Source organism: Scylla paramamosain, chromosome 1 (assembly GCF_035594125.1).
Source record: "Scylla paramamosain isolate STU-SP2022 chromosome 1, ASM3559412v1, whole genome shotgun sequence".
In the NCBI taxonomy this organism is placed as follows: domain Eukaryota; kingdom Metazoa; phylum Arthropoda; class Malacostraca; order Decapoda; family Portunidae; genus Scylla; species Scylla paramamosain.
Window position 1 is genome coordinate 9,844,968 of NC_087151.1, and position 18,700 is coordinate 9,863,667.

General features: G+C 42.2%; 2 protein-coding genes across 7 annotated transcripts in view; one reads left to right on the forward strand and one right to left on the reverse strand.

Annotated features, from left to right (window-relative positions):
- Positions 1 to 18,700, forward strand: part of LOC135099821 (dehydrogenase/reductase SDR family member 6-like) — a 158,395-nt gene that overhangs the window by 106,664 nt on the left and 33,031 nt on the right. For 5 of the 6 annotated variants that reach the window (XM_064002386.1, XM_064002394.1, XM_064002403.1 and 2 more), the window contains one exon: positions 18,420 to 18,595. The gene's annotated coding sequence lies outside the window, so the exon portion shown is untranslated. Of the gene's footprint in view, positions 1 to 18,419; positions 18,596 to 18,700 lie in introns of those variants that run through there. The other variant, XM_064002421.1, reaches the window with a different exon arrangement.
- On the reverse strand, positions 429 to 18,556 carry LOC135099813 (lipase lipl-1-like). Its single transcript, XM_064002373.1, has 11 exons — positions 17,567 to 18,556; positions 15,189 to 15,381; positions 13,001 to 13,311; positions 12,756 to 12,844; positions 11,157 to 11,271; positions 9,737 to 9,887; positions 9,035 to 9,127; positions 5,954 to 6,109; positions 5,142 to 5,226; positions 3,143 to 3,285; positions 429 to 2,765 (listed from the first exon to the last, which is right to left on the reverse strand). The coding sequence occupies exons 1-11, from the start codon at positions 17,569 to 17,571 to the stop codon at positions 2,583 to 2,585; spliced, it is 1,524 nt and encodes a 507-aa protein (XP_063858443.1). The 5' UTR covers positions 17,572 to 18,556; the 3' UTR covers positions 429 to 2,582.

An 18,700-nucleotide genomic window follows, 5' to 3' on the forward strand; every position in this document is an offset into this window, starting at 1 on the left:
CAGCGAGTGTAAACGTCTCTTAAACAGGTTTTGGGAGTCCCGTTTATATATATATATATATATATATATATATATATATATATATATATATATATATATATATATATATATATATATATATATATATATATATATATATATATATATATATATTATATTAGCTGACCCTAGCTACAGGGAGATCTTGTTATGTGTGTGTGTGTCTGTGTGTGTGTGTGTGTGTGTGTGTGTGTGTGTGTGTGTGTGTGTCAGTTTGTTATTCCTTAATTTTTTTCGTTATTTCTTTCTTCACTTATTTGCTCCTATTTATACATTTATCTGTACTTCTTTATTTATTTGTCAGTATATGTATTACGTCATTTGTTTTTATTCTTTACATTTGTTTTTTATTTTTTTTTTTTTTTTAAGGAGAAGGATTTACTAAACTATTTGTTCCTGAGTTTTGTAACCTTTGTTGTGGTTGTGACTGATGTACAATTGTAAATTATGTATAAAAGTTAAGCTGATACTCTTATCTTATTTGTCACATCATGGAGAGTTTGTTCTTCAGTGTCTTGTATGTATTACATAGTAGAGTGCAAATACATGTTTTATAATTAAAGTGATCATAGGAAGTATGGAGATATGGATGACAATAAGATACGATCTACAATAATATATTTTAATATTCATTACTGAAGACAGTTGCCGCTGTAGCGATGAATTCACTTGTTATGAGTCGCATGTCGTGTTGACACAGCGAGGCGCGGCAGCAGCGAAGCGGGACAAGGCTAATCCCTCAAAGATGAAGATGGACCAACTGGCTCTGATACAGCCTTCCCTCTCATGCTGCTCCCGGGCCGCGACACTCCACTGTCGCCATGATGCCTCGTGCACGATACGAGTATACAGTTAAAGATTCCTTGAACTGAGTTAAATAATCTATTTTAATAACCCTGAGTGAGGTAGGCCGCGTGAAGGGTCGCGGCGGTAGGGGAAGGAAAAAAAGAGGCCATTGCCAACGCTGGTTAGTAGTCACTGTTGTGCTACAAGAATGAGTACTATATGGCCGACTCGAATGCAGGCCTAGCGTGGTGGTCTTTGGCGTCTTAACAGGAAGATCAAGGAAGGTGGAGTCATTCTGTCTTTCTAGTAAGAGACAGAAACCAACCAGAGCAGGGCTGGCGGCATGAATCAGTGCATGCATCACATCTTCCCTGTCGGTGAATACAAGGAAGCACTCACTTAAGATTCGCACTTCGCGTCGTGACCAATTGAAGGCCTCCCTAAGCCTGGTTTCATGAAGGGAAAGTTTCCTGGTAGACAAAGGGTTTTCCCAGGGAGTTTTCACTGAGCACCAGAGTACAGGCCAGGGATTCACGAGGGTGAATTCTCCAGCATGGCAGAGCAGCGGGAAAATGCCGCCACAAAACCTGAACTTGGCATCATCACTGTCCTCCCTGAACTCAAACTCTCCTTCAAGCTGCCTCGCTACTTAGACACATGAGCACAGCAGCTTTACAGGGGTTGTGACAGCAGCTCGTGGCGTTGCGAACATCATGGTAGTAGTTACATTGCTGCTCTCGAAATGTAAACACTGTTGCATCGCAACCTACACCAAGTAATTTTTTCCTTTATTTTTTTTTTTTCATGTGCCGAAACACTAGTGCATACGATTATATTTATCAATTTCTTTATAGAGTAATTTCAAGTTCTATTATTTTGAGAGTTGGTATTTCGACAGGAGCATGTTCTTTTCTCTCCTTCAGCAAGAATATGTCCTACAAATCATTTTTGAAGGAACGAGCACTGACGCAACAAACTTTCCCTATGTAACACCGGTCGTGATCCTTGCCATACACGGAAGGGAGATGAGGCAGTCGTGAAGGGTAATGCTGGAAAAGACTGGGAAAATATAGGGAAGGAAGAGAGAGAGAGAGAGAGAGAGAGAGAGAGAGAGAGAGAGAGAGAGAGAGAGAGAGAGAGAGAGAGAGAGAGAGAAAGAGGAACTTTCTCCTCGACCTTGGAAAAATGACGCGCACACACACACACACACACACACACACACACACACACACATCAAAATAGTAATAATAGTAACAATGACGGTGATAATGGTAATAATAATAATAATGATGATACTAATAATAATAATTCGCAAATGCCCAATATCCTTTAGTCCTTATGGTGCTTTTTTTTTTTTTTTCAACCCACAGAACTGCGCTTCACTTACGCCACCACATCATAGGTGAAGCTGAGGCTTATCTCACGCCCTCGAGCTTCCAAGTGGTCCTTATTCTTGTCACTCCCGTCCACCGGTCCACACTAGTATCTCACCGCGTGTGGGACTGTATCTCACCACCTCACGGCGTGATAACTGACAATAGATTTTTTTTTTTTTTTTCGTGAATAAGTTTCCTGCAAAAGGACGTGAGACTTCAAAACATGACTACAAGCACGTTAGTTCTTGTCACATCACTGCTGCGTATGGCGGAGCGCCTTAAGTGTAACCTTAATGAATATAACATCACAGACACGGTAACGGGACGAGAAATCACACTAAATACACAGCTTCCTTTGATTTGATTCCCCATCAAGCGTGATCAGTACAGCGTTTGCGGTTCTTGTTCTCGCTCCTCGCATTGCTTCAAGAACGCCAGGACAGGTTTGTACACGAGTTCAGCCGCGTTCTCCGCCCACATGAAGTCCAAGTGGTTGAAGTCCGCAAGGGGGACTCGGTAGTTATGGGCGACCCACGGTAGCTCAGAGGCAGTCATCGCCACGTCCTGCAATGATTGAATGAGTGAGTGGTTGAGTTTCTTTTCTCGGTGCCGCAGCAACAGAGAGATCACTTGACAACAAACATGTGCACAGCTCGCTCACTCTTCTGTTACTTGGTCATTCACTTGCGCCTTGTTTGCTTGATTGTGCAATGGCGAATGATAGAATGGCCTTGCAAGTCATGTTAGCTGTAAACACACACACACACACACACACACACACACACACACACACACACACACACACACACACACACACACACATACCGTGCGAGTGAATGATTGAGTGAATAACTGAGTAAGTGGATGGTGCTTTTTTATGGTAGTTTCTGAATGAATGGACAGGAATGTAGGGACGGAAAGGTGTTTTATCTCCGCCTCACCTTGGGATCCACCACCCAGTCATTGTCAGACCAGAAGAGGCCCACGGGGATCTTCACGCTGGCCAGGGAGTACCGGGGGGGTATAGGGCTGCCATACCGGACCAGATTCTCCCGTTCACCGAAATCGAAGGCTTGGAACCTTTCTGCATTCGAGCGAGGAAGGAAAAAAAATCAGTGGTTGGGGTTAGTTAAGTACTGGTAGTGGTGGTGATGGTGTTAATAGTAGTAGTAGTAGTAGTAGTAGTAGTAGTAGTAGTAGATTTAGTGGTAGTAGTAGTAGTAGTAGTAGTAGTAGTAGATTTAGTAGTAGTAGTAGTAGTAGTAGTAGTAGTAGTAGTAGTAGTAGTAAGAACATAAGAACATAAGAAATAAGGGAAGCTGCAATAAGCCACCAGGCTTACACATGGCAGTCTCTGTACGAAATATACCTACCTATTTCCGCCTATCATCCCCATCCATAAATTCGTCTAATCTTCTCTTAAAGCTCCCTAATGTCTTAGCACTAACAACTTCATTACTGAGTCCGTTGCATTCATTCTCTATTTGAGAACTAATTTCTTCCTATCTCTTTCTTAAACCTAAATTTTTCAAGCTTGAACCTGTTATTTCTCGTTCTGTCCAGGTTGCTGACCCTAAGAATTTTGCTTACATCCCCCTTGTTATAACTCTATACCAATTAAAAACTTCTATCAGGTCCCTTCTTAACCTATGTCTCTTTAAAGAATGTAAATTTAACAGCTTCAATCTCTTCTCGTAAGGAATACTCCTCATTCCCTGTATCCTTTGTGTAATTCTCCTTTGTTCTGATTCTAATAGACGTATATCCTTCCTGTAATGTGGGGACCAGAATTGCATAGCGTAGTCTATATGAGATCTAATTAGTAGTAGTGGTAGTAGTGGTGATGGTGGTGTTAGTGTATTAGTAGTAGCAGTAGTAGTAGTAGTAGTAGTAGTAGTAGTAGTAGTAGTAGTAGTAGTAGTAGTAGTAGTAGTGATAGCAATAGTGATAGCGATAGTAATAACTGTTGTTATTATTATTACTGTAGTTGCTATTGTAATATTTTGAATAACCAACTTTTACCTGAAGAAAAGAATTGAATCACAAACGAAACAAAAGAATTGAATCTGAAAAGAAGGTGTAAGTTAATTATTTCTCATCATGCTTTCATCATCGCTCTGGATCGGATAAAGAAAAAAATATATATAAATGTCGAAAGAGAAAGTAAATATAAATACAAATATATAATGCATGGTTACGTTCGAAAACTCACCAACTGCTGTGCAATTAAGTCAATAAAATGCAAGCTAAGAATTAATGAGAAATGAAAGTGACAGTAAAGTAAAATATTGCTAAAAGTAAAACATGAAAGGAAGAAGGAAAATTAGAATATTAAAATGCTAAAAATAATCATTCTTTTCTACCAAGTTATAGTAGATAAAATGTAAGAAAAGAAAATAATGGACGAACCAGTTAATTAATAGACAAGCTAATGAATTAACCAAAATACACCGAGTTAGTTTGGCCACAGAATAATGGATGAAAGTGAGATGACTAAGAGAGTGTATGATCTAGTCCAAAGATAGACAAACTAATAGATAATCAACCAGAAAAGAAAGACGATTAGATATTTCACGCAACACAAATTTCTAAACAAAAACCAACAAAGGAAGGAGAGGAGGTCGATAAAAGAAAGAATTGTAGATGTTTCCACGCAACACACATTCCTAACCAAACAAAGAAAGAAAGGGACTCGGAAAAAAAAAAAAGACTTAGCTACTAGATATTTTCACGCAGCAGACTCCTAAGCAAACAGGGAAGGAAAAAAATATAGTTAAAAAAAGAAAGACCATTTGATATTTCCACAACACAAATTCCTAAGCAAATACTGAAGGAAAGAGAGGAAGGAAAAAAAATATATAGGTTACGCAGATTTCTAAGCAAACAGGGAAGGAAAGAGAATGAGCCAGTGAACGGAAACTCTCTTGACACAACACTTACTTGAGCGAACGATTTGCATTAGATGGGTGAGGATGCGGAAGTTGGTGCCTGCAGGTGTGTGGGCATAGATGACGGGCAGGTAGTTCTGGGGTCGGGGGAGAAGTGAGGCGAGGGAAAGGGAAGGTTAAAGGACATTATCCATTCGTCACCTGCCCTTATACTGACAGATGGGCTTTTCTCCGTCTGAATTTCTTTGTCTGTTTTTTTTTCTTTTTGTCTGTCAGTCTCTCTCTCTCTCTCTCTCTCTCTCTCTCTCTCTCTCTCTCTCTCTCTCTCTCTCTCTCTCTCTCTCTCTCTCTCTCTCTCTCTCTCTCTCTCTCTCTCCATAATTATCACTAGATAAAATATATATTTAATTTTGCAACAGCATAAAAATCTTAAAACATCATAATTTATGATATCCGATATATATATATATATATATATATATATATATATATATATATATATATATATATATATATATATATATATATATATATATATATATATATATATATATATATATATATGAAATATTAATCTAAAAAGATAAATAAAAAGTGTTGCTTAAAATGCAATAATGAAAATATCTAGCGATGGCGACAGAAAAGTTATCAGTATTAGCTGGACGGTAATATAAAACTCTGCTTATGACAACTTAAAACATTAGAAATAAAAATAAAAAAAAAGAAAATGTGTGTTTTAACAATTAATTACACACAGGAAAGGAGATCAGTAAATAACATATATAAACTAATAAAAGTAAACCCACGCAGAGGGCTGAGAGTGGATAACAAACCCGTTTAGGAGGCGGAGGGTTGCTCACTCACCGGATCGATGTAGTTGTTGTTGGGTCCGCCGATGAGGAAGTGGATGAAGGTACACACGGGGCTGAGGAAGGAGAGCGGCGAGCACAGCTGGGCCAGGAAGGGTCGGTCTGGTTTCAACGGCAGCAGCTCGTACTTGCCCGCCTCCTTCATCTGTCTCTGTAATGCCAACGATCGGTCTTCACACATTCCCCTCACGTTCACTTTACTCCCGGTGCGAATGGGAATGGTTTGTCCTCAACCTTGACTCTGGTTCTTGGCGTCAGTTCATCTTCATTCTAAACGAAGCTTTGTTTGTTTGTTTGTTTTAATTTCATATAATCTTAATTTTAAAGATACTTTTCTCGCATTTTCTCTTTTACTGCATCAGGTTTTATTTTCTTTTTTTTTTTTTACTTTTAATTACCACATAACACTTGTTTTTATCATTTGTGTGTCATAATGGGAAAAGGTGTACAACCATGAAAATATTAATAAATAGGGATAATATTTATAATTTATATCTTAGACAACTATCCTCATTCTAAGCGAAGCCCTTTTTTTTTTTTTTTTTGCTTACTCGCATATTGTGAGGAAAGGGACCGTTCTGCGTTCAAACACCAAGACTAATGGTGAACATGCGCACGGGTTAACCTTTTCTCTGGTGTTCATTTACATCCCAGCGTTGTTGAGACGTTATCCGCCCCAGTATACAGTAATAAAGAAAATACTGTTATTGTTTTCACAGTTAGGTTATAAACGGCATTGATATGAGACAATGATATGAGTCTGGTTCAGCAGAAGGGGATGCATAGTGGCACTTACTCGTACTGGCAATAAATTAAAACTTGAAACATATTTATCCTCACATTTTAAACTTTCTGACAGTGAGGAGACTGGTGGTGAGAGTGCTTTTCCTTTCCTTATGTACCAGTTAGTGGACGGCTGTTAAGACTGGGAGGCCTACATGTACTTTTTTTTTTTTCATGCGAACATAATACTGAGCTGAAGATCGACGTGTTTTTTTTTTTTTTTTTCTACTGTTTTTCCTTCACTGTGCTTCAAATGACCTTACACCGCGACCTCATTCACTCGTGTAAAGTGCACCAAACTGGAAACTTCGGCACTTGCTCACATACAGGCGGCAATACTATAACAAAATTTAATGAAGTCAAGGCCTGTTAGTCTCATCAACTCTCTTCCTCTTTCTCCCCGTCCTCCTCCTCCTCCTCCTCCTCCTCCTCCTCCTCCTCCTCCTCCTCCTCCTCCTCCTCCTCCTCCTCCTCCTCCTCCTCCACCTCGCTTGCTTTCTCTACTTCCTCACATTCCGTTGAGCTGTCAAGGAATGTACAGTTTTCTTACATGATTTTCATGGCCACTGACTACTTTGCTGGACTTGCAACTGTATTCTTCTCCCCACCACCACCACCACCACCACCACCACCCGTACCCGTACAATCCCGCTGGACAACACTTGACTCTCATTCTCACGTGTGTTCGTATCTTCTCTAACTATGCCATGCAGTACTTAATTTCTATTTTTTCCTTCCTTTTTTTTTTTTTTTGTCACTACGACACCACATAGCCCCGTTGTTGTGACGCATTAAATCAATCTCCTAAATTAGTCGTCGATCAGACAGTGAGTTACTTGCATCCCTACGCCTTACTTGCCTGAAAACTTCGATGTCTTCTCTTTCGTGGGACTTAAGCGAGTTACGACCATATCCACCACCTGAGCTGACCTGGTCCTATCAACTTATAATGTTAACCTCCTTTTTCTTTTCCAGTCAGATCCACATTAGCAGAAAACTTCTTTGTATAATAACATGAGCCGCTGCTTGTCTTGAGTTGAGTAAGTAGTAAAAACCAACAGATATGTGATGAGTAACGCATATTACTTCGCAACACCACGTTTACCTCCCTCATTTTGCGAAGGTAATTCTTCTGAGGCGTTACGAAACACCGGTGTGTTGTGTTGTGCAGCGCCGCGGCAGAGACAGAACTTGTGCCTGTTCAGACTAATGGGAACATGTCAAGGGCGGAGGAAAAAATAGAAAAAAGAATGCCTGCTTTACGTCATTACTGCTTCTGTGAGAGAGAGAGAGAGAGAGAGAGAGAGAGAGAGAGAGAGAGAGAGAGAGAGAGAGAGAGAGAGAGAGAGAGATGCAAAATTTATTCACTACCACTTCTCAAGGTGCTCTGATGGGTTGCGTTTAAAAGAAAGTGATAGATGATAGAACTACGTGATAGAGTGATGGAAAGAGAGAGCGAGGCAATACAGTATATTTATGACTATGGACGCAAAAAATTACTCTCCTTGAAATAGTACGGATCTTCTCGTCTGACCCGGAAATACGCAAACACAGAACTACAGTAATTTATAAACCACCGGCGCTGGTGTAGCAAAAACAGGGGAGAGAGAGAGAGAGAGAGACAGAGAGAGTAGAAAAAAAATTATACATCTTGCTCCCGTCCTTTCCAGTTTTCCGGATTGAGTTTCTATTCCCCGCCCAACCCTACTCCTCCCGCAGCCTCCATTCCATCCCTCCCCCCCCCGGCCCTCCTTAGCTTGCATAGTCTCGCCTCAAACCGCCCTGCCTCGCTCCATCTTTCCCCCACAATGCGCTTCTCTTCCATCCAGCTCTTCATCTCCCACAGCCTTCCATTATTAATCTGAGCAAACTCTGAACTTTAACTCTCAAGATCATGGTCTGACCTTAGATACAGATTTAACTGATACAACAAGATGTGTGTGCAGGCTGAGTGTCGCATAATAAACCTTTTTTTTTTTTCATTTGGTGACAATTTAGATAAGTTTTACTCCAACCATCCTATCATCCTTAACTGGCATTAACTGGCATTAGTTTCACCTCAATTTCTTCATCCTCAAAGACGTATATATAGGCTGAGTGTCACATATTATACCTTTTTTTTTTTTCCTTTTATAAGTCAGTGTCAATTAACATTAGTTTTACTCTCTTCCTATGTCTTATTTCTCATAACATTTTCAGTGGCATTAGTTTCACTTCATTTTATTTCCGTCCTACTTCTTACAACATTTTTACTCACATTAGTTTCTCCTCAGTTCCCTGCCGGTCAACTCACGTCTATATCCTCGATGAAAGGCGCTACGTATCGCAGGGGACCCTCCTTGTGGTGCATGTAGGCGGCAGGCGCCATGGACGCCACGCCGTGGAGCTGCAGAAGTGAAAAGTTGCGGTAATAAGTGAAAATAAGGAAACTAGAAGATGAAGGCACCATCATTTATGAGATGAGGAAGCTGTGGGATTGTGGGTGGGTGTAGGTGGGTGGGAGGGAGGGTGAAGCAGAGCACTACCAAGCAAGAAAGTAAACTTGACCTTTAATAGAGGTAGTACAAAAAGAGAGAGAGAGAGAGAGAGAGAGAGAGAGAGAGAGAGAGAGAGAGAGAGAGAGAGAGAGAGAGACCGACAGACAGACAGACAGACAGACAGACAGACAGACAGAAAAAGAGGCAGACAAGCAAACAGAGACAAACAGAAAGGGACAGACAGTCACACAGATAGACAAACCGATAGACAGGAAATTGAGACGGACAGAGGAACAGACAGGGGGTATAGGGAGGAAGGAAAACCACCAACAGGTACAGCCAGCACGAGCAGGAAGCAGCGCCGAGAAGGCAATAATTAACCAAGAAACAAGAAACGCCCAACCAATTTGCCGATGACGAAGGGCGGGTGATGAAAGACACGGAGGGAAATTAAAAAGGTGAACATGAAACTGTGATGGAGACTCTACCCGGAACACGGCGGGACGAGGAGAACGTACCCAGGTGTTCATGATGGGGAAGTAGTGAAGGCTGACGAAGAGCAGGGACGCACCCATGGAGTGGCCCACGTAGCTGACTTGTGCCGAGCCGCTCGTCTTCTTCACGTACGCCAGCATGGCAGGGATATCATAGCGGGCGACTTCACTCCAGCTGGAGCAACCACGAGTCTGATTTAGGCACCTATTCTTCAAACGTTTTACTCTCTCAACACTATTTCCAAAGTCTAAAGAAGTGATTAGTCGTGTTTCCAAGTGTTTTCCCTGATGATAATCTGTCACTAGAACCATAAAAATACACTTAAGAACACGTGTAACTTCAACTAGAGCCCTTTGAAGGTAGTCGAAACGCGGCGCAGAAGTGTTTCAGAATGTCTCGTTTTGCCACCTTACCTCCACTGCTTCTGACAGCCTCTAGTCGAAGTTGTTTGGGATTTGAAGAGTGTTTTCATTATTTTAGTGATAGTCTAACAGGGATCAGACATTAAAAGTGGGGAAGAAAACATGATAATCCGACTATTCATCTCAGTGGCACTGAAAAGTAGTCCTTATAAATCAGATCGAAGATAAGAAAGTGGTAACGGTAAAGAGTATGTAAAGAATCATGGAATCTCATCTCAACTGCACCTAGAAGATAATAAAAATTGCTGAGATACGAAAGATTAGATAAGTAAATAGAAGTCTTTAAGTGGTATAAGGGTTATAATAAGGGAGATGTAGGCAAAATTCTTAGGATCAGCAACCAGGGTAGAACAAGAAATAACGGGTTCAAGCTTGAAAAATTTAGGTTTAGGAAGGAGACAGGAAAAAATTGGTTCTCAAATAGAGTGGTAGATGAGTCGAACGGACTCAGTAATCATGTTGTTAGTGCTAGGACAATAGAGAGCTTTAGGAGAAGATTAGACGGGTTTATGGATGGGGATAATAGATGGAAATAGGTAGGTATATTTCATACAGGGACTGCCACGTGTAAGCCTGGTCGCTTCTTGCAGCTTCCCTTATTTCTTATGTTCTTATGTAAATGCAACTTTACTCCACCCAAAGGCATCACTGAGCACAGAACTTACTGAGATGGAGAAATAATACACAAACTAATAGATAATGCAAAACTCACTCAACTGTAACAAATCATAATTTTGATCAATGTACCAGATACTGAAGGAGAACCACTTACATGAACAAAAAAGATAGAAGGAAAAATAAAGAAGAAATACTTGTGCTGTAACGTAACATGCGACTCGGATCTGTTATTTATGTAATTGAGTAGTAGATATTGAAAGGAAAAAAACTGCATACATAAAAAAAAAAAAAAAAGGAAAAATACGGAAGGAATAATTATGCTGTAACAAACATGCGACTTGGTTTGTTTGTTGTTCGGGGGACATCTGTGCAAGTGACTCGAGGTAACTTGTATTCTACTTACCTGAAGTCCCAGAAATCCGCATTTTCGGGGGACATCTTGACGTGGCGCTTCCCGTAGAAGTTCCCCCGGATGTTGCCAATCCACACATCGTAGCCTGCGTCGGCCATGATGAAGCCTGCGCGGGGAGGAAGGGAGGCTTAGAGATGGGGCGGGGTGGAGAAGGACGATAGGGCGCGCACACACACACACACACACACACACACACACACACACACACACACACACACACACTGTTCGTCTTTTTACTTTCAAATCTACATATCTATCATATCCTTTCGTATTGTGAATATCAGATGATTTGTCTGTTTGTTCTGTTTGTTTTTTCAGTTTGCAGTCACTTTCAAGGTGACGAGTTAATATTAAAGTGTTTTTTAGTCATTGGTTGAGGTTTGGTAAAATGGACAAGCAATTGATAGGACTTGGGTGACAGGATGTGCAATTACAAAGCCTTCATGGCCACTTCCTGGTATACCATTTCCTGTCCTGTCTGTGTATGTCCGTCTGTGTTCCTGTTTCTCTGTGTTCTTGTCTGTCTGTGTTCCTGACTGTCTGTGTTCCTGTCCGCTTGTCAAATTGTATGTATGTAGTACGTCTGCATTATGTATGAATCATGAATGCCTGTATGATGCAAGGATATATTTCAAGGGTTAAACGGACTGGTGCAGCCATTCATCCATTTATTTAGCCACTAAGGGAGGAAGGAGGGGGAAAAGACTGACATAAAAGCAGATATGGAAGCAAACATGTATGCAATGAGTCAGTAAAGCAGGTAAAGAAGGGGAGAAAGCAGGAATGTGAATAAGAAAGGTGGTACTTGACTGGTTGGATGGTGGTAGGATTGATGTTTAAGTAACTGAGAGATAATATGACATAAGCTTGTAGGTCATAAGTAACCAGGATGTTTAAAAATGAAGGGAGTAGTGGGAGAGTTGGCTGGTTAGGTGGTTGGAGGCGTGATGTTTACTTAACCATTTAACTGTTATTTTCGTCTTTAGTTAACGTTCAAAGTGCTGTAAGAGTATGTTTGTCTCACTCACCCACCCACCCACACACACACACACAAAAAAAAAAAAAAATGAGAGAACAGGAAGCTGAATTTATATTTTCTAGGTTACGGATGGATTCAAGAGGCTTTAGTACAAACACGAGTGTCTGAAAAGCTGTAAATAAGCATGGGAAGAACGGTCAAGCAGCTTCTATATTATAAGTAACCAGAAGGAGTAGGCAGGAGGAAGAATAAGAAGAGAGGTGAGTAGCTGGCTAGTTGGGAGGGAGTGATGACAGAAGTGATGCTTACTTGACCTCAACTTACAGATATGGACGTAAACTTATACATGATCAGAAACTAAAAAAGAGTAAGCAGGGGTGAATAAGAAGAGATGTGGGTGGCTGGTTGGGTGATGGGAAGAGATGATGCTTACTTAACTTACAAACATGGATGCGAATCAGGCCACTCAGGTAAATGAGAAGAGCCAAGTAATCAGGCCAGTATAATGAATGGGTGGCTGCTTGGGTGATGAGTAGTGATGATGCTTGCCTCAACATAACCTATCCCATGCACTGAGTCCCTGTCCGCCAGCAGCACAACACAACACTCACCCAGCGCCTGGTCGGGGTCGTTCATGACGTAATCCGCACTGGAACACACGATGCCATGGAAGAGGAACACCACGCGCCGCCCATTCCGTCTGAGGGGCACAAGGTCAACCAAAACACGATCAGGACCAATTACTGCTGCCCTCCACAAAATACTGCACCATCACGCCAGCCAACTATGTATTATCATCCTGTATGGGCAGTATTTCTCTACACGAGGGTCAGGAGAGGGAGCATCATTGACTTACCCTACATCCCCACCCGCTATTTTGGTCGAGTTGAGGTGCCTGCTCTTGTGCCCGTCGTTCAGGAATCCTCGGCCGTGGGAGGGAGGGGCGTGGCCGAGGATAGCGTTGTGTACGTGGGCCGCATGAGCAAACGTTTTATCGTGGGGGTGTTGCTGGTGTATATGGTTGTGATGAGTGTAACCAGGCGAAGGGGCGGGGGCGGGGACGTGGTCTTTACCGTGAGGTATTCGGTGGATCTCCAGAATGTAGCCGTCTTCAGTGACCACCTGGTGCACCTCCGCCGGATAGCCGCGCGCCCTTATTAACTCCGGCTGGAGAAAGTGAGAGCAAGGTTAGACATGCTATGAGAGGAGTGGTGCTAATTCCCTATGTCTGATAGCAATAATTATGATCCTTCACCTCTATATCCTCTATTGAATTATATCTACTGAACTAGATCACCTCCATATCCTTTACTGAATTATATAACTTAGTAATCAAAACTAAGTCTGTTTACATGATGACCTCAGTATTTCAATCAATCATTCTTCCTTTTTTCTGATAAACTCTGGAACTCCCTGCCTGTTTTTGTATTTCCTCCATCCTATGGCTGAACTCTTTCAAGAGGGAGATTTGAAGACGCTTATCTTTCAATTCTGGTTGATCCTTTTTTAACTGTTTTTAGGGACTGGCATACTCAGCAGGGATTTTTCACACTTTTTGTTGCTTAGGCCAGTGCTCCTCCAACATTAAAAAAAAAAAAAAAACTTTCGCCTATGTGAGAAATGCATTTTGGGAGTCTCGTAACCTAACCCTTGATTATTATCTAGACATTATCGCGTCCATCAAGCGATGCGGTACAGTGAGGACCACTTAAGGGACGGATAACATGATGTTCGCCGCACACTCATCTTGTACGCACCGGGGAACCCTCATTAGTACGCATGACTGCAGGTCGTGGAAGGTGAGAACACCCCCGAAATCTTAATGGAAAGCTACTGAATAAGATCACCAAGGAAAATGACTAGAGAGGAAGCGGAGGAAACCTTCAAAGCCTGACCGGTGAATGAAAGGGCACGCCAAGGCCTCAGAGTTTCAGACAAAACTGTTACCTCAGATAATGCTCCAGGAATTTGAATGTCATAAAGTAAATCGCCCTTCCCGCTATGACTTCCTGAAAAAAATAAGCCGTTTAAACACTCCACGACCCTCATTACGGTGCCCTTGAAACCCCTGACTTGTGACGCTTCCGGATCTTAGACTGTATATGGGAATGGTTCGGGAGTGTTGAGGTCCAGGAAGGAAAAGACGTCCTACCCTCCACCCTCCTTTCGATGACCTTGTAGGCACGCCTGGCCCGCCACCCTCCTTCTCTGCGCTGCATCACCCTGCGTCCTAATCCTGTCGCTTCTCAACAGGACAGAAAAAAAAAAATCTTTGTAGCTGTTTATTCGCTGACCTTTCGCACCACTCAACGTTTCTTTAGTACCCTACTGCCTTTCCTGATCTTTCGCTAGCTTCTAATGCATCTCAAACTCGCGATGCCCAAGCAAGAGCATACATACATACATGCAGCATACATACGCACATACATACATACACACGGCTATATATCAGATAAGAACAGCAGGTCTTTTTTTTTTTTTTTGTGTGTGTGTGTGTGTGTGATGTTGGCCTTGACTCTCACCTAATATTCTAATGTGAACTGAAAACTTCTCACCGGCAACTCTTCTTGTCTAGCCATTCAACACACACACACACGCGCACACACACACACACACACACACACACACACACACACACACTCATAGCGATGAACTCGGGCGAAGGACAGCCACTGACCGCCACATCGCCTTGGAGGTTATCTTCTCTCGCTATCTAGCAGGTAATAGAGAGTATCAGCCGCGGCCACTTTGCTAATGTGTCTTCCCTTCTTTTTTTTTTTTTTTTGTCTCGTGAGTGAAAGTGATAGATACTTATTATTATGACTGCTAAGAGAGAGAGAGAGAGAGAGAGAGAGAGAGAGAGAGAGAGAGAGAGAGAGAGAGAGAGAGAGAGAGAGAGAGAGAGAGAGAGTTCAAATATGACTATTTCCTTCCTAACCACAACCTTCACATGCCAGGCAACAGAAGGCTAACCACATACACACACGCACGCACGTACGCGCCAGCCCTGGGTCGCTACTACAAGGACGGAAGGAAGCACCCACCGTGGTGAGATGCGCGTGAGGGTGAAGGAACCGCTTGCTCCGCTTCAGGGTTGGGAGAGGAGGCAAGGCGTCGGAGTCCGTTACCACGTTCACTCCTGCCTGAGCTGCCGCCGCTGATACTACGGCCACCAGGAAGCCGACCGCCAGAATACCGCTCGTTCGTCCAAACATGATCTCTCGTGTTTCTCGCTGCCTGATGGTGGAGAGAAAGGGAAAGGATGAGAAGAGAGAGAAGAGGGAGATAAGGAAAGAATGAAGTGATGGTACAAGAAAGAGGACGATAGTAAAAGGACGAGATAATGACAGAGAAGAGGGAGATAGGGAAAGATGGGATAGTGATAGGGAGAAGATGGTGAAAGCATGAGAGTGATACAGAGAAGAGGGAAGGAAGGATAAGGTGATGATAGGGAAACAATGAGTACTCGTTTGTAAAGGAAATGAAATATTGGTCAGGATGTAGGGAGTCTGTGTGTGTGTGTGTGTGTGTGTGTGTGTGTGTGTTTGTGTGTGTGTGTGTGAGAGAGAGAGAGAGAGAGTATTGAGTGATTTTTTTTTCTACTTTTCGTGTTGTTTGCTTGATTTTGTTTGCAATAAGCTGAAAAAAATATCATTAATTGTAGAGAAAAGTACTGTACATAGCGGTTTATTTCTCCTGATGGGTTTACTACTACTATAACTGCTACTACTACTACTATTACTACTACTACTACTACTACTACTACTACTAACGATAATAATAATAATAATAACAATAATAATAATAATAATAATATCCCAACCACTACTAATTACATTATTATTACTTCTACCACTGTTACCTACAAATATTATTGTTTGTTGCTATTGCCAATGAAAACTGTTCATATAACTAATTAATCTAAAACTATTGATAGTACATTTTCATGATGTTCGAATCATTTACTGAAGTGTAAAGCAAAGACACTCTTTACCACAGTTTGTGTCCCAGAAAACCAAAGATGAGCAGAATCCAATCTCTCTCTCTCTCTCTCTCTCTCTCTCTCTCTCTCTCTCTCTCTCTCTCTCTCTCTCTCTCTCTCTCTCTCTCTCTCTCCGAGCCGGGCTGATCATTCCAAACGTTTTTCGCTTCTAGTGAGACACGAGGGAAGCAGCCGAACGTTTGCAAAATAAGCGCTACCTTGTTTTTTGCTCCCCATGCTCCTTTCGATTCGTTAAGGTCTGATAGTCCTTTTTGTTCACTCTGAAGTGCTCAAGGGAAGACACCTAAGCGATATCTTCTAGTTTTTTTTTCTTTTATGCCAGTTAGTTTTTGTCTGTTTGCTTCTCTCTCTCTCTCTCTCTCTCTCTCTCTCTCTCTCTCTCTCTCTCTCTCTCTCTCTCTCTCTCTCTCTCTCTCTCTCTCTCTCTCTCTCTCTCTCTCTCTCTCTCTCTCTCTCTCTCTCTCTCTCCACGACATAATCTGTTCTTCTTTAACATCTTCAGTCTCGCCTAGCCAAGGCCTCTACGTTACCTGCCCTGTCTAGTCCTGACTATTAAAACCTACTATTGCATTTCCTCGTCGCACGATGTCTCATAACCTTTGAGCATCTTCCTACCTACCTTCTTACCTACCTATGTTTTTGATGGCTACACAAAGGTCTGCAGGACGTGGGTGTGATCACACGCCTCACGTTACTCGCGCCTCCCGTTCTAAGATGACTTGTGGTCACGTGCGAGGTATATGAGGCAAGACTATTTTCTTGTTCCTCCTTAATTGGTGCACGGGTTTGTGGCACGAAAGTGAATGTTAGGCACGTACGTAGACGGTATGGTGAAAGAATGGATATTATATATGAGGGAAGGAACGTTAAAGGTAAATAAATGAGTAGTAGGCGAATGCACTGATGAAATGATTACAAAAAGAGGGAGAATTTATGGAAATAGGTCTTCCCCTTACGGGTTATTGCAAGAAAATAAGAATGATAAACAATTAATAGATTTTTAATCTTTTTAGTTGATGTTAAAAACCAAATTAACTATTTAAAAATTAACTTTTCGGCATAAGAAATACATAAATAGATAACTAATCAAAAGACAGTTTCATTCCCTTAATATAAAAGGTTGTCTCTACCAAAAATGTACGAGAGAAAAAAAAATGCGCTCTGTGATAGATTAAACTACTTACTTTAACCAGAGAGAGAGAGAGAGAGAGAGAGAGAGAGAGAGAGAGAGAGAGAGAGAGAGAGAATCATACAAATACAAACATTACACAGGAAAAAAAGATAAAGATCAAGAAATAAACACGCCAAGAAAAAAATAATACGAACAAACATCAACAAACGTATCAGTGCTCGTGATCTCGGCGCTGACAGCAAGATGATACCCATTAATGTAACGTGAAGGCAAGGCAAGTCACTTACCTCATCTCTGTCTCCCAAAGCAGCACAGTCCGGTATGGGATGAGCAGAGAGGAAGGCCGGCAAGGGAAGGAGATTGTCAGCTGGCGTAACTTGCCTCGTACTCTGATTCGATTCTTTTTCACTCACTCAGTTGCGTTTGTTTCGGATGCGTATGCGTGTGAATGTAAGAGAGAGAGAGAGAGAGAGAGAGAGAGAGAGAGAGAGAGAGAGAGAGAGAGAGAGAGAGAGAACAGGTACCGGTCTTTGTGGCCGCACGAAGCCAAGTAGTTTACTAGGTGAAGGCAAATAACGACCTTGAGTAGAGGTCGCGTAGCATGTACTAGCCACACGCTCCCTCTCTCTAAGGCCTTAGCGATGCACCATAACAATGCACGCAGCGTACCGGGAGGGCTGCTTGGCACTGATGTGCACCGGTGCGCTCCTGAATAATGTAGTGATAGTGATAGATGGTCATCTACTTCCGCGTGCGTGGTTTGGCTGTTTCTTGATTCACTGTTTGGATGTGCAGTGTAAGCTGTGTCTGTGTCTTACCCTTTCACTTCACTCACAACGATTGCTCATTTGGGTCAAGAGCTCAGTATTTCCCCAGCACTCAGGAGCGGAAATGAAGTGTCAGGGAGGGTATTTCCAGACGTCACTCGCAGACAGGCGTTCATGAGAGAATAGACCAAAATGTAAACAAACTCATGTTACAAGAATCACTGTCGGTTTTTGCAAGGAGCACTCAATTAGAGTGGGAGCGTTTCATTTCTCGATTGTCAAGTATATATGCATAAATACGCGTTTTTTTCAAATACGTGTGCGTGAATGAGTCCAGGTGTGAAGTATTTCAGTGTGTGTTCTCTCTCTACAGTATTAGTGGCAGCGTCAGAGTAAGTGAAGGAGTGAGAAGCATCGGAAGGCTAGTGGTGAGCGATGCACGTGTTCCTGGTGGCGGCGGGGCAGGAGGATGGCGGTGGCCAGGCGCGGGAGAGATCGTGTGGTGCACTAAGGTGGTGAGGCGCCGCCTGCACCTCGTCCCCTTCCAAGGTGAGTGCCTCCACGTCACAATTTTTGCCCCTCCTACTTGTTTGGGTGATTTTTGCCACCTATTTCCTTCTTCCTCTTCCTCATCCTCTTCCTCTGCTTCCATTT